This window comes from Onychostruthus taczanowskii, unplaced genomic scaffold, assembly GCF_017590055.1.
Source record: "Onychostruthus taczanowskii isolate IOZ18803 unplaced genomic scaffold, ASM1759005v1 scaffold7, whole genome shotgun sequence".
NCBI lineage: Eukaryota > Metazoa > Chordata > Aves > Passeriformes > Passeridae > Onychostruthus > Onychostruthus taczanowskii.
The window spans coordinates 3,766,322-3,780,723 of NW_024504786.1; the positions used below are offsets into that span (position 1 = coordinate 3,766,322).

The 14,402-nt window shown below is 45.6% G+C and overlaps 3 protein-coding genes across 9 annotated transcripts; 2 read left to right on the forward strand and 1 right to left on the reverse strand.

Moving 5' to 3' along the window:
* Positions 1 to 6: 6 nt before the first annotated feature.
* On the forward strand, positions 7 to 4,019 carry HSPB11 (heat shock protein family B (small) member 11). 2 transcript variants are annotated; one of them, XR_005953927.1, is made up of 6 exons: positions 7 to 180; positions 582 to 688; positions 1,005 to 1,073; positions 1,628 to 1,671; positions 2,135 to 2,357; positions 3,455 to 4,019. XR_005953927.1 is itself a non-coding variant. In XM_041421705.1 (5 exons), the coding sequence occupies exons 1-5, from the start codon at positions 83 to 85 to the stop codon at positions 2,240 to 2,242; spliced, it is 426 nt and encodes a 141-aa protein (XP_041277639.1). In that variant the 5' UTR covers positions 7 to 82; the 3' UTR covers positions 2,243 to 2,360. The 2 variants fall into 2 exon arrangements, 1 of the variants encoding a protein (XP_041277639.1); XM_041421705.1 differs by lacking the exon at positions 3,455 to 4,019 and having other exon boundaries at positions 2,135 to 2,360.
* DIO1 (iodothyronine deiodinase 1) lies at positions 3,437 to 7,199 on the reverse strand. Its single transcript, XM_041421704.1, has 4 exons — positions 6,869 to 7,199; positions 5,221 to 5,364; positions 3,972 to 4,171; positions 3,437 to 3,502 (listed from the first exon to the last, which is right to left on the reverse strand). The coding sequence occupies exons 1-4, from the start codon at positions 7,197 to 7,199 to the stop codon at positions 3,437 to 3,439; spliced, it is 741 nt and encodes a 246-aa protein (XP_041277638.1).
* Positions 7,200 to 8,325: 1,126 nt separating this feature from the next.
* Positions 8,326 to 14,268, forward strand: YIPF1 (Yip1 domain family member 1). Of its 6 annotated transcripts, none has more exons than XM_041421750.1 (10): positions 8,326 to 8,454; positions 8,582 to 8,655; positions 9,309 to 9,472; positions 10,085 to 10,165; positions 10,272 to 10,359; positions 10,483 to 10,599; positions 11,195 to 11,361; positions 11,872 to 12,054; positions 12,878 to 12,972; positions 13,951 to 14,268. In XM_041421750.1, the coding sequence occupies exons 2-9, from the start codon at positions 8,625 to 8,627 to the stop codon at positions 12,965 to 12,967; spliced, it is 921 nt and encodes a 306-aa protein (XP_041277684.1). In that variant the 5' UTR covers positions 8,326 to 8,454; positions 8,582 to 8,624; the 3' UTR covers positions 12,968 to 12,972; positions 13,951 to 14,268. The 6 variants fall into 6 exon arrangements, 5 of the variants coding, with proteins under 5 accessions (XP_041277684.1, XP_041277688.1, XP_041277685.1 ...); XM_041421754.1 differs by having other exon boundaries at positions 9,339 to 9,472; XM_041421751.1 differs by lacking the exon at positions 8,326 to 8,454 and having other exon boundaries at positions 8,461 to 8,655.
* The last annotated feature ends 134 nt before the right edge of the window (positions 14,269 to 14,402 follow it).

Sequence of the window (14,402 nt, forward strand, 5' to 3'; positions counted from 1 at the left end):
CGATCCCGGCTGCCCGCACCCGCCGCGGCCGTAGGGCGGGAGCTGCCGGCGTTGCCCGGGAGCGGCAGCCCCGCGGCGGGCGATGAAAGCCACCGACTGGTGCCGGAGCTCGGCGGGGGCCGCGCTGGTGCTGGCCACGTCCAGCGATGCCGAGCACCCCGCCGAGAGCGTGGCGGACGGGTGAGGGCCGGGCGGGGGCGCGGGCGGCGGGAGCGGCTCCTCCCGCACGGAGCCCGCCGGGGCTGGCAGGGCTCGGCCCTTCGCCCTCACGCTGGAACTGCTCGCGGCCCGCCGCCATTGCGCGCTCCCGTGTGGGTACAGAGCCTGCCCGGCGAGGTGTGAATACCCCCGGAGAGCTGCTGGAAGTACCCCAAATAAAAATGCCTCCCCCGTCCCTTTCGCCCTCTCCTCCTCGTCTTCGTCCCTCTCCTTCCCTTCCTCACTGTCCCCGTTTTTCCACTCATTTTCCCCTCCGCTTTCCCCCCTTCCTTTCTCCTCTGTATATTTCTGTGATAAATTTCATTCAGGATGGTTATAGATGGAAAGCCGCGGTTAAGGGTTTTATCCTGTTCTCTCTACAGAAGTTCCAAAACGTTTTGGACGACGACAGGCATGTTCCCACAGGAACTGATTATTGGTTTTCCCAAATGTGTAAAAATCAACAAAGTCGCCATCCAGTGTTATTTGGGTAAGACTTGTGTCTTGCAGTAGGTAATATGTGCTACACTGCCTTAATAAAAGTTCCCACAGTAGTGTCCTAGTCTGTATGTTGCTACTTTTAAGAGATTCATAAACATTTAACGTCACATAAAGATTTAATTTTGCATAAAGATTCATTTTCACAAAGCAGTCGTCCTTCATATCCACATTCCCCATAGTTTAGAGAAAAAAATAAATTAGTTAATGCTCTGAAAGTGTTTTGTGGTTGTAAAGTGATGGATAAATGTCAGTATCAGTAGAGAATCAGAGCTTGTGTTGATATTTTGAATTGATATGTATTTTAGTGCGGACCTTAAGGATTGAAAGAAGCACGTCTAAAGACCCTGTGGGTTTTGAACAGTGTGTTGAAAAAGGTAAGACTGAGTTTGTGGGGTTTTGTGGGAGCAACGTTGGTGTTTTTCAGTGAATCCATGTAACCCCTCATCTGTTTGTTGAGTAAAGTGTGGTGTGATGATTGTTTTATTAGATGTTAATGTAACAGTCACGTTTAAGTGAATTTTGTTAACACTGCTGGTCTCTGCAGCAGTTTGGAGAGTAAAATGCTGTATAAGGGCTAAAAGCACTACTTGTGCACTTTATGTTCCAAAAATTAAAAACAGGCTTACATAGTATAATAGAGTGCCATTTCCTGCATTGTTTGGCTTGGGGATTGGCTTTTTTTAGTGCCTCTTGGGTGACTTTTTTTAACACTGTAATGAGTGGGATATATATACACACACACTGGGATCCTGCAAAAAAGTATTCTCTTAAATCACCTGTAAAATGAAAAAAGAACAATGTCTAGATGTAAATTCATTGTCCTTAAACTCACTTGAACTCTGAGTCCAGTGAAAACTTCACTGGAGTGAAGTGAATAATGTGCATTGCACATTATTCGTCATTATTTACCTTGAAATATATTTTCTAGATTTGCAGCACAGAGAAGGACAGCTCCAAATGGAAGAATTTCCAGTGAGTATTTACAGTGTACATCAGTAGCATTCATGAAATGGGATGTCAGGACTAAGTGGGAAGAAACCATAAAAAAACCAAACATGTCTTTATTTACAATTATTGCTCAGTTGGTGTTAAAGAGAAGAATTTGTATGTTGTGGTGTGAAATTGCACTTCCCAGCTGCTCCTCTGTAGATTATGCTATGAAATTGCACCTGCTTAGTGCTCCTAACGAGGTGCAAGGGCCCTTTCCAGAAGTGTGGCAATCTTCCCTCCTTCGGTTGCTGCCTTTAAGGCTGCAGAACTCAGGAGGTGGTGGGATTTTTTTGAGCTGCAGGTCAAAGAACTTGATTTATGTGCAGTTCAAAAAACGGACACTGAAAGATCCAGATCCTTGTGGTTTAGCAAACTTCTGCAAATGTGGTTGGGTAGTTTTGTTACTACAGAGAATGCAATGACATTATTTTTATTCCTCCTGCAGCTTCCTGAGCTCCAAGCCACTTACTTGCGTTTCATCATCAAATCTGCCTTTGATCATTTTGTGTCAGTGCACCGGGTGATGGCAGAGGGCACAGCAGAGAACAGTTGAGCCCAGCTTAAATTTGGGCCTCTACTTAATTTTTTTTATAAGGAAGTTACATTTTGATATCTGCACTGCAGAGAATGTTTATTATTAGAACCTTGCATTAAAGTGGTTTTTGAAGGTATGGATGTGGTATGTATTCCCTACTGGTTTAATGTATGGAATAGAATAGGAGAATGTAGAATCATTTAGGTTGGAAAAGACTTTTAAGATGATCAAGTCCAACCACAACACAGTGCAGTTGTTAATTGTAGTAACAGGTTTTTCATTTTGTAACCTAAACTGTCAGCCTAGAACACCTGAACATAAGTGAGTCCATTTAAGGTAGTGTATTTATATCAGGCTTACATAATACATTAATTAAAACTCAATTTCCTGTAAAATGTTTCCCTTGCACTCTGAGTTAAATAGAAAAAAAAGTGTGAGCTACTTAATTGGGATGTATTACTTCCTACTGTCAAACAAGTCCTTCAAAAGTCCTTAAGCTGGTACATTTCTGATCAGCTCAAACTCAGAGATTATTAGAATGAATATAAATGTCTGCTAATGCTTAGAAATAACCTGGGAGAGAGAGGCAGGGCAGGAAGGGAAATAATCTGAAGCCAAATGAAGTGTTTTGATAGACTTCTAATAATTGTAGATCAATCCCTTGTTTCTATAAATATTTTCTAGAATCAGGTCACAGCCGCCAGTGCTTTAGGCTGGGACCATCATAACAAATACTCATGGAAACAGATGTTGATAGAGATTGTCTTGCTCAGAAGCTTCCTGAAGTCACTGAAAGGGAACATTTTATAAATACAAGTACAATGTGTATAATAATGTGAAATCAGTTGCTTTGCATGCTAGTGGACTCTTGCAAATGTCACCACGCTGAAGTTTATCCTGCAGGATATTCCTCACAAGTGTAAATGTTGGTATCCAGAGCTCAGTGGACCCAGCTCCCACATTACTGCATGTGGTATAAGAGTAGTCAGTTACTACAGAACAGAAGTTGGTGTTGTAGGGATGACACCTGAAAGCTTCTAGACAAACAAACATTATTCCAGATGCTCCTTACATGCATATACAACATTCTTCTTTTCTTCTCTCTATGGCTGTTTTTAAATTCTGGTTCTGTTCCTTAGGCTTAGGTCTGTGATGAATTATTTTTGCACTTCTTTATCCAAACAGTTTTTCCTTCGAAGTCCTCTTCTTTTTCTATTTCATTTTTTCCAGGATGGCACGTATTTCCTGGGGGTGGTAATTCCAAGGCCCCACTCCTCCCTGCAAAGGCAATAAAATGACACAGTGATGCTGAAGCAGACAGAGCAGAAATCCTTCAGAGCACAGCAGCTGCACCAGAACTGTGGGCAGGTGTGCCTTGGGCTCCCTTTCCACTGCAGCCATCCCTGGGAGATGGTTACACCCTGCTGTGTCACTGGGACAGAGCCAATGTCTGCATCCTGGAGGAGGGAGGTGTTCCTGGATTTCACAGCTTAGATGTACCTCAGGTTACTAGTGAGCCAAAAGATAAATATTTGAGCAGGACTGAGGTGTACATCAAATATGTACGTTACAAAGGCCCAGACTGGTTTTGCTGCATTTTCATTTCTCTCCACGTTTACGGTGCATTGTGAAACGTTTAGCTCTCAAACAGAATGCAATACTGACTGTTAAATGTAAAGCAGTCTCAAGTTACCTTGAAATTTCAAGATCTCTGTACACTGTGCTCATTGGTGCTGGTATTTTTTACCTTGTAGATGACCTTCCCTCCCTGGAGCATGTAGAGTCGCTCTGGCAGCGCGGCGTATTTTGAGCTGGTCAGGTTTTCCATAGTGTCTAAAACCACTGGACACAGAGGGTGATTTTTCTGAAGAAACTCTGCTGCATTTTTTCGATCTTCAAGGCTTCTGTGATTTTTAATAATGACATTGTTTTTAAAAGCCCATCCATCTAAAACAAATGAGGAAGGGATTTAGCAGCGAAGGTTTTGAATAGGTGCAAGGGTGGACGTGTACTGTGTGTCATATCCCAAAACTAGGTTAAAAGAATCTTGCAGTTTATTCCTAACATCAAAACTTGCCATGAAATGAAAGCCCCCCTCAGACTATGTCAGCACTAGAGCTTTCCAATAAGTGGTCCCAAGGTCTGTTTTTCTTCCCTCATCAAACTGCCCTGGATTCAGAAATATTAGATGGATTTTAGCTGAAATTTTCCCACATAGATCGACCCTAGAAAGACGCCAAGTGGGGAACATGTATTGGTAAGGTTTGTCAGTGTTGTTCATTTTGCTTGCTGGTACTCATTAAGCCTATAAACCAAAATAACAGGTCTGTGAGAAGTGAAATATGAGCCAGGCCACACCTTTGTTTATCAGAACTATGCAAACAAACATTTGCACACAACTCTTCCCAGTAAAGTACAAACTAGCAAAAGGGTTTGATGACTGACTTAATCATTATCTGATTCTCAGTTGCTGACAAGGACGTGTTGCTAGAAAACTATAAATGTTAGGTTTTAGAAAAACATTTAATCCTGGGATAAAACCTGTGCCAATGTGTTACTTAGAATCCAGTGTAGATAAACAAGTATGTTTTGTTTGCTTGCCAAATTTTTCAAATTGGAGTCTGCGTTCTGTTCTTGGAAAATTTTAAAAACTAATTTTATTTTTTTTCTGTTAACACATAATATATTGTACACTTTTGTTCTATGAAATGTCTTTTCTTCCTCTTTCCAAAAGGAACTGTACTAACATTGAGAGGCAATTATTAGAAGATACAACTGTGTCCTTCAAATGAGTAACTCAGTGTAAAGTCAGAAGTGTAAGTAGAATCCTAGGAGAATTAGGGATACTGGTGCCTGGATTTGGTATTGCCACTTGATTTGAAGATTTCTGTGCTGCTTGCAGCCCCCTCCTTTGCTAGCACACTTTTTTTTTTTCCCCTAAAGGAAGTGACACATTTGAAGCTGTGGTTGGCATCACTGTGGTTTTTGTACTGTACCTACTGCGTGAGCTTCCTCAATGTAGATGATAAGGAAATCTGCTATTGAGCTGAAATCTTTGATGAGCTTGTTGAACTCATCAAATTTTAGCATAAATGAAGGTCAGGTGCAGCTTCCAAAGTTCAGGATTAAAGGTCGATTATCTGGAGAAAAAAAAAAAAGTTTTGTGATTAAGTGAAGGATTAAATAATTAAATACACTGAACTGAGCCTCTGGTGCAGGGGTTCCTGGACAACACTAAGTGACTTCATAAACTTCTAGGTCAGTAAAATCAGCAGCAGAACCTCTGCATCTCTGCAAAGCAGGCATAAAGGTGTTTTTACTAGCCTGGCTCTATCTGTGCTGCAGCCAGCAAGGAGTTTAGCTGAGGGAACCCTGCCCAGTACAGGCAGGAGGCACCCTGCAGTCACACAGCTTCTCTTTTCCTCATCACAAGAGCCAGTCAGCAAGTTACCAACATTTTTGGGATAAGGTACTGATCCAAAATGGGCATCTCAGCCTCCCTGAAATCCTTAGTATGGAGCAACTTCAAAAATATTAAACATGGCCTTCTGCAAGGTTATCCAGGGACAGTGGTTCAGGGGTGGGCATTGAGGACAGAGTCCCAGTGCCTTTTCATGTCCAGATTTTTTCAGATGTGTCAGTTCAAGCTGAGCTGACGGGAAACTGCAGACTTCTCAGTCATGCATGATAGGCTTTCATGCTTTCAATGTATTTCTGCAATTTCCTGTCCAAACAGAACTCTGGTTATATATTATTATTAAACTAACCTTACACTGGCAAAAAGTATCTGCAGTTGCTTACAAATTAACACAGTATTGTGTTTATGTTGGCATCTGTTTGCAAGGCCTTGATTTAAGAGAGCTTGCAGGATTTTTAAGCACCTCTTTTAGTCTGGTTATGCTGAATTCCATTAAATTTGTCCAAGACCTTTCTGGTATGGTTTAACTTAAAAGCTGCTGCTAACATAGATCCACATCCTAAAGAATTAAATAACAGTGGTACCTTCCTGTAGATACTGTGTATCTCTCTTCAAATTTTCAGCCCATTTTCCACATAAATATCTATATATAATTAGGGATGCAGAGTGAGAGAAGGATGTAATCCCTCCCGTGGGGATGGAGGCTGCAGCTTAATGATTAATTCCACATTCTGCTGAGATCTCAGTGGGAGGCAGCGGACAAAGTACAAAGCAGCTACTTCTGCTTTATTCCCAGCCACTTTAGATCTGGAAAAACCCACTGTGTGCTTTCTAGGCTTTAGGCTAGCTAAGGGAACTGGTGTGGAATTTTCTGTATGGACAGGGAATGACAGCCAAAACTCAGGAATCATTGCACGCAGTTCAGTTCTGGGCCTTCTCTCCCTAAAACAAATTATTACCTTGGCTTTCAGCAAAAAGTAAGGCAGAGCCAGCTCTTGCAAAAGCTGAGTGGTGTGAAGGGATAGCATAGACAGGGTGATAAATGCAGGTTATTTTTGACAATCAAGAAGCAGCTGGAGTAAATGTGCTGCATCTTCTCCAGCAGGTGAGTGCTGGTGGTCTGCACATGATGCATTCCAGTGCCAGCTGCCTGTCCCTGCTCCCTCAGCAGCATCTCCTCATTTGTGCTCTCAGCAATTACTGAAATTACTGACTCAATTACTGACCTTTCAGGAAATCCAGGAGGTGACAAACTTCCCCGCCGAGGGTCACCACGGGTGTGTTGGGAGCAGGCTGTCCCTCGTAGGCTTCATCCTCCAGCCTCTTCCACTTCACCTTCAGCACAAACTGCAAATACTTGAAGCTGAAAAAGGTCGGGCCCCAGTTTTCATAGCTGAACTTTGGATTTCTGTTCATTCTGCTCTTTTCACCCATCTTCAGGATGTATCTCTTCATGGCGTTGGGGAACAGTATCATCAGTGTTTTGCCCACAACAACAGACAGGGTAACCTGCAGAAGGATCAGGATTTTCTGTAGCAGTACCCTGATGCCCGACATGGTGGTGGAGAGGTCTGGCCGCTCGCGATGGGAGCACAATGCGAGGCAGGGGCAAAGGTAGAGGGTGAAGGGGAGGGAAAACATTCACGTGTTTAATTGAGTTTCTGCCTTGCCTTGCACACTGTCCTGTCCCTGCACTTCAGCCCCTGGGTGAGCAAGGGTCCTGTCAGCAGCGCTCCCCCAGCTGCACCAAGGGCAGCCAGGGTGGGGCTGTGGTGCTCACTGCAGAGCTGTGGGCTTTATCCACAGATGTGGTCTGTGCTTAGAAATGAGGGCAGCTGCATCAGGGTGTTCTCCCTGAACCCCAGAGTAACAACTAAGGTGCTGGTGCTTGAGGCCTTGGGGTGATGCAGATGCTGTGCAACAGTGCCCTGTTCTTTCTGCACTGGTGCTCTCGTGCACTCCAGAGTTTGGCATTTTGGGGCTGAAGGATTAAAAAAAAAAAAAAAAATTAAAAAAAAATATACTCCAGTATATATAATATCCGCTGGTCCCCAGCATAGGAAGGACATGGATCTGCTGGAGCGACAGAGATCAGAGGGATGCTGTGAGAGTTGGGATTGTTCAGGCTGGAGAAGGCTTTGTGGTGACCTAGCTGTGGCCTTCCAGCACCTGAAGGGAGACAGGACAGATGGAGAGAGGCTGTTGACAAGGGCCGGCGTGACGGGACAAGGGGGAACAGCTGCAAACCAACAGAGGGCAGGTTTAGAGTAGGTATGAAGAAGAAATTCTCTCCTGTGAGGGAGGTGAGGCCCTGGCACAGGGTGTCCAGAGAAGCTGCGGCTGCCCCCGGATCCCTGGAAGTGTCCAAGGCCAGGCTGGACGGGGCTGGGACCAACCCTTTCTGTGGGAGGTGTCCCTGCCACGGCAGGGAGCTGAAATGAGATGAGCACTAATGTCCCTCCCAGCCCAGCCCGTTCTGTGTTTCTCTGGTAAAACTTTCAGTTACCAAAACACGCACTGTACGTCCATAGCAGATGTACAAGCGCACGATCACCCACAGCCCCTCACAGACGGCAGCCGCCGCCATACCTGGGCTGCCGCGGGCCCTTTAAGGGGGCGGGCGGGCGCGCACGCGGAAGCGCCGCGCGGGCTCTGATTGGTCGGTGCCAGGCGCGTCACCGACGGGGCTGTTGCTCTCCGAGGGGAGGGGGCAGAGGGGTCCGGCGGCGCCGCTGATTGGCTGCAGCCGCGCGGCGCTGGCGGCGCCTTTAAGGGAGCGGAGCGGCGGCTGCGGGCCCGTGGCGGTGCCGAGGTGCGGGGTGCCCGGCCCGGGGCCCGGGCGGGCTGCGGGGGCTCGGGGGGCGCGGCCGCGGGGCACAGCAGCGCTGGCACACGGCGGGCACCGCACCCGCCCCAGCGCTGCCCCTGTCCTCTTGCAGGAGGGTCGAGCCCCGGGGAGCTGATCCTCGTCCAGGCGGATGAATGGCGACGGCGGACGACCTCAAATTCCAAGGTAAAGGCGGTGCCGGAGGTGCGGGCGCGGGGCCGAGCCCGGCTGCGGGAGCCGTCAGGCGCTCCGGCTCTGGGAGCGTTTCTGAGCGTTCGCGGAGTAAAAACGTCCTGGGAGTTTTGTTTGTGGGGTCAGGTATCCTGAATTTTCTGAGATGGAATTGTGCTGCTGGCGAAATAAAAAATGTAACCGGTGTTGACGGAAATCCTGGACAGAAATCCTTTGTGGTAGCAAGTGACAGCTGGAAAGGGGCAGAGCGCTGTGTAAGTTGCAACAGGCCCCGGGTTCAGACTTCCTTGGTTCTTCATTAAAAAGTTTATGTCACTTTTTAAAGAACATTAAAAGCATCCATTTCTCCTGGCAGGGACCTGCTGGCCCTGGGGTCGGGGCTGCTGGCAGGGCAGGAAGGCAGGCTCCAGCGGTGCCAGTGTCACATCCTGCAGGCAGATCGGCAGGAAAAGCAGACTCACACTTTATCGGCTGACTGAGTGTTCAGCTTGATCCGTGTCAGTTTGGACTTTAGGAAACAGATCACACCCAACATGCCTAAGCTAGTGGTTATTCTGTCTCAGGATTTTTATATGTTTATTTGAGACACGAGAACAAAAATTTTAGTGTCTTGATCATTGCCTGTCTTTTAATGTACTTATTTGCAGAATTTGATGATGCAGCTAATTTGCTTGCAGCAAATCCTGATGCCACCACCATAAGCATCGATGAGCCAGTCGAAATCCCCAAGAATCAGCACAGCCACCTGCCAGAGCCAGGGAGGGAAGAGGATGATGAGTTACTGGGCACTGATGACTCTGATAAAACAGAGGTAATGCTCTCTCTCTTTTGGTGGAGGCATGTGAGAAAGATGGAGAAGAACATCTTACAAGAGCATGTAGAGAACAGAACAAGGGGGAATGGATCCAGACTAAAAGAGAAGAGGTTTAGATTGGTTATAGAAAGAAATTCTCTCTTGTGAGGGTGGTGAGGTGCTGGCACAGGGTGTCCAGAGAAGCTGTGGCTGCGCCTGGAAGTGTTCAAGGCCAGGCTTGGAGCACGTGGGATAGTGGAAAGTGTCCCTGCCCATGGCAGGGGGGTGGAGTAAGATGATCTTTAAGGTCCCTTCAGTCACAGGCCATTCCGTGGTTCTGACAGCAGAAGGAACTTGTCATGGTGGAGAGGGTGTGTGTTCCAGATGATGTGGCAGCAGGTAGTGGCAGGCTGCTCTTTACAGCCTCAGGCCGTGGTGCTGCCTGCAGGGAGATAAGAGACTGGCTGTCAACAGCTGTTGGAGGGGAGGAGGAAAACCATTACATAATCCTACCTGTTACGGTTGTTTTCAGTTTGGGTACCAAAATCATGTGACTACTGTGTAAATGAGCTAGTAATGCATAAATTGTGTGCTTGTAACACTTTCCATGTTGCCTTTCCCACTATCCAGCTGCTTGCAGGACAGAAGAAAAGTGCCCCTTTCTGGACTTTTGAGTACTACCAGACCTTCTTCGATGTGGACACATACCAGGTTAATACTCTGCTCCAGAGGAGAGCTGTTGTCTGAATTATGCCTTATCCACTGAGTTTTTTTTCCTTCTTGCACTGTCAGTCAGACAGATCCTTATGTTTCACAGGTCCTGGACAGAATCAAAGGGTCAGTGTTCCCAGTGCCTGGGAAGAACTTTGTAAGGCTGTACATCCGCAGCAATCCCGACCTTTATGGTAGGTGTGAGGTGGGAGAAGTTACATGCTGTGCTAAATATTTTGAGTCTGTATTACATTTGACTTGTTGGCCTAGGAAGCAAGACAGCAGAGGAGATGCTATTGATTTTGTTTCCTTTTAAGGTCCATTTTGGATATGTGCTACACTCGTGTTCACCATTGCTGTTAGTGGCAATCTCTCAAATTTCTTCATCCATCTGGGCAAACCAACGTACCACTATGTGCCTGAGTTTAGAAAAGGTTTGTAAGTAGTCATTTGTGGGAGTGTTTTTTTTGTTGTTTTTTTTTTTTTTAATGTGCAAATGAAGTAATATAAAACCAGGTCATGGCTTTGATTTAGCACAAGTCTTTTGATTGATTGCTGTTTTTAAATTTTTAGACATGTGAAATAAGCCCTTAAAATGAGCTGTGACTGGCAGAACCCTGTTTCTTCAAATCATAAACTAGTTTCAGGGTTTTAGAAGAGCAAGCAGGAGTAATTAGATATTTTTTAGTCTTAGTGGATATCTCCTTGTGCAGAGAGTGAAAGCCCAGCACTGGCCTCTGTGGTGCTTTGGTGGGGGCTTCCTGGATCTGTGGCCTCCCAGGAACCTGCAGGCCTCAGGCAGAAAATTACCAGATTGGATTATCACTGACACCACCTTCTTGAAGTGCTGGCAGAGTACTGGGTGTAAACTAGATATAAATGCAAAGTTCTCAGTTTATTAATAATTCAACCTTCATCTTTTGGAAGTATCTTCACAGGTAGCTTTCTAATTTTCATGCTGAATGCTTCTACACCTTTGATTCTGGCAGGATTCAAAGTAGAACATGAAACCCTTTGTTGTGTTTCCAGTGTCCATAGCAGCTACAACGATTTATGCATACGCTTGGCTTGTTCCCCTTGCTCTCTGGGGATTCCTGATGTGGAGGAACAGTAAAGTCATGAACATAGTCTCCTACTCATTCCTGGAGATAGTGTGTGTGTATGGCTACTCCCTCTTCATCTACATTCCCACAGCGGTACGTATGGCTAAAGAGTGCCCCTCTCACATGTTGTGCCTGAGAAGATTTGCTGTTTCTTATAATGTTATTGATATTTGTTGAAATTTTGGAGACTGGGAGAATCTTTTGCTCTTTTTCTTGAGGCTTGTCTAGTGTAAAGGTGTCTTTTGGGTGCTGGAAAAGCCCAGGACGCATCATTTCCCCAGAGGCAGCAAAACCAAGCAAGGTGCTGCTGGTGAGCCTGGCAGGCAGCCCGAGGCTGCCTCAGGGAACAGATAGCTATGCAGGACTGCAGCACTGATGGCTCCAAGGACAATTTCCCTGGCTGGGGACAGGCCTTGGAGGGAGTGGCATAACTTGGGATTCACCCTTGTGTCTGAGAGTAAAGCTCATCACCGCTCTTACTCTTTCCCCCAACAAGAGACGCGTCAGATTTAGGCGTGACTTCATTTGCGCGCGAATGGAAGCGATGCCGTGCCACAGAACACGCAGCCTTTTGCAAGCCAAGCCTTTTCCTGCCTTTCCCAGATCTTGTGGATCATCCCACAGAAGGTGGTGCGCTGGGTGCTGGTGGTGTTCTCGCTGTGCCTCTCGGGCTCCGTGCTGGTGATGACCTTCTGGCCCGCGGTCCGCGACGACAGCCGCCGCATCGCGGTGGCCACCGTGGCCACCATCCTGCTGCTGCACGCCCTGCTGGCTGTTGGATGTTTGGTGGGACACTGCCATTCCTTTTCCCTCATCTCTTGTTGCCTAGGATAGGTGGGATGTTATGGGACAGGGAAGGAAGGATTGGCCGGTCACAGGAAAACCTTCAATGTAAAAATCGCAGTTATTTTAAACGTAGCAAAAATTGATGCCGGTGTGACCCTGACAGTGCTGGTAATAAAATCAATAATCAGTTGTGGGGTCACAGAATATCTCCATCAGCATCATCGAGTCCAATTTACCTGGAATTCACCATAGTACCAGCAAAGCCTTAATCTTTATGGTATCCAGTTGCACTTTATTCCAATGAGTACTGTGCTTAGTCCTTTAAAATGTTCAATATAAAGAGTGTGCCTAGGAGTTTTAGCAGGTTTGTGTTTTCATACGCAATAAGTGTTAGAAAACAGAAGTCCCTGAGGCCCCTGAAATACACAATGAGCATTTCAATTATTTGTTTCCTTATTGCAGTGGGTAGAAGGGTCAGCCAGGCCTCAGTTTCCACAGCTTCCAGAGTAGATGGATCTGATTCCCCACAGCTCAGAGTGCGGGGAGGTGACAGCAAAACACAGCTCTCCCTGGATCTGCACTCCAGCCCTTTCCAGTACATGTCTTTTCCAAAGGCCTTGGCTGCTAACAGTTGAATTTTAAAGTACAGTTCAGAGCACCATTTTAACTGACCATTTCTAATCTGATAAAAATAGAGAAATATTCAAATTTGCCATTTCAGTGCTGTGTTTGTACCCGTGTTTGGTGGGTGTGGAAAGAAAGAGCTGGGATGAGACAGCACTGTTTGTTTCTCTCTAAATATTTTCTTTCTCTGATAATGTAGGCATACTTTTTTGATGCCCCTGAACTGGATTTTCCTCCACCTATTATCCCTGCTCACAATGGAACAACAGTAGTAACAAGGAGTCACTAAATAAGGTGAGAACCCAAATTAAACTTCCTTTTTCTGCAGTCATCACAGACATCCTGAAACTTTTCCCCATCACTGTGGTTGAATGGAAGGGGGTTTAACAGACTAATTTTGCTAAATGGGGTCTGTATAAAAATAACATTTATTAACTTTGTTTCAGTTGTAAGTTGTAAGTACAAATGTAAAAACTGAAAAGACCCTGAGGAACAGATATGTTATATGCTTTGAGGTTTGCTCTTGGCAAAGAAACTCATATTAAAATAAATAATATACTCAGTCCCAGAGGCCATTCACTTACAAAAACCCCAAAGCATTTATTTGAATTTCTTCTGCACAAGTGAAACTTACACAATAAACTGTTACACTCCAGTTTTTCTTTCTTTATGAAAAGCAGATTGGGTTTTTCCCCCTTGATGTTTGAGACGGTGTTTCAGAGCAGCAGCCCTGTGTGGGGACATCTGTGTAGGCCCTGGCAGGGCTGACTCAGAGCCTGAGCCATCCATCCCTCTGGACTGCATTCCTTCTCTGGGACAGCTTCAGCATTTGCTTCCTGGCATCCAGGACTGGTGCCAGCAGCAGATGACATTTGAATTCTGTTGGATAATTCTGTGGAGGAGGTCCAGTAACAGGCTAATAGACATGTAAAGGCCAGGCCACTCCCAAGTACACCACCCACAAGCGTGTGTGTGAAAATCAGGGTATTTACTGAATAGAAAGTGTATTAGATTTAAAAGAAATAATATAAAAAATAGCCAAATGTGTCTAGCAAAAGGCACATAAAAATTGCACAATCCAATCATGCAAGTCAATTTTAGTGGCTTTTCCTCCTGCAAAATCAGTTTTTTCATTCCAGATGCCTAATAAGAATCAACATGACATTAATTGAGAACTGACAGTATTGAGACTTAAATATGTCTATTTAACTGCCCTATTGTGTCCTCTGGTGAGGAGCTGAAATATTCACTGGAGTTACTTGTTTCTTTCAGATGACAGCACCAGTTTCTCCATCTATACAGTAGTTCTACTTTAGATTATTTTTTCACTGAAGGCCTTGGAAACGTCAAGGACAAGAGATGTGTTTTGCAGCAGGACGGACAGCGTTGTCCCATGGACATATGGACATCTCCATGTTCCAGGAGGAGAGTGAACCATTGATCCCGGTCTAGAACAGAAAGGGGTTGTTTTTGTTTGGTTGGGATTATTTTATGTTTTGTTCTCGCTTTTTGGGGGGAATTAGTTTTGTTTTTCTTTAATTCTGTACTCGCCACGCTGTTTTGCCTCTAAATAAAGCCATCTGAAGGCGATGTGAGATGTACTTTTTGTGCACAAAGCATCTTAGCACTCTGGAGCTGTGAGGGGGATTTGGTCCAAGGCATGGTGTTGTGACAGGACTGGACCCCCTTGAGGTGGGCCCGTGCCGCCAGCGAGGCTTTCAAAG

Excerpts from the sequence above, each read along its gene's own strand:
- HSPB11 (XM_041421705.1), top strand. The coding sequence starts at position 83 with ATGAAAGCCACCGACTGGTGCCGGAGCTCGGCGGGGGCCGCGCTGGTG. Across the intron at positions 689-1,004 it reads CGCCATCCAGTGTTATTTGG|TGCGGACCTTAAGGATTGAA; the intron begins GTAAGACTTGTG and ends TATGTATTTTAG. Across the intron at positions 1,074-1,627 it reads TGAACAGTGTGTTGAAAAAG|ATTTGCAGCACAGAGAAGGA; the intron begins GTAAGACTGAGT and ends TATATTTTCTAG.
- YIPF1 (XM_041421750.1), top strand. The coding sequence starts at position 8,625 with ATGGCGACGGCGGACGACCTCAAATTCCAAG. Across the intron at positions 9,473-10,084 it reads ATGACTCTGATAAAACAGAG|CTGCTTGCAGGACAGAAGAA; the intron begins GTAATGCTCTCT and ends CCCACTATCCAG. Across the intron at positions 12,055-12,877 it reads TGCTGGCTGTTGGATGTTTG|GCATACTTTTTTGATGCCCC; the intron begins GTGGGACACTGC and ends CTGATAATGTAG.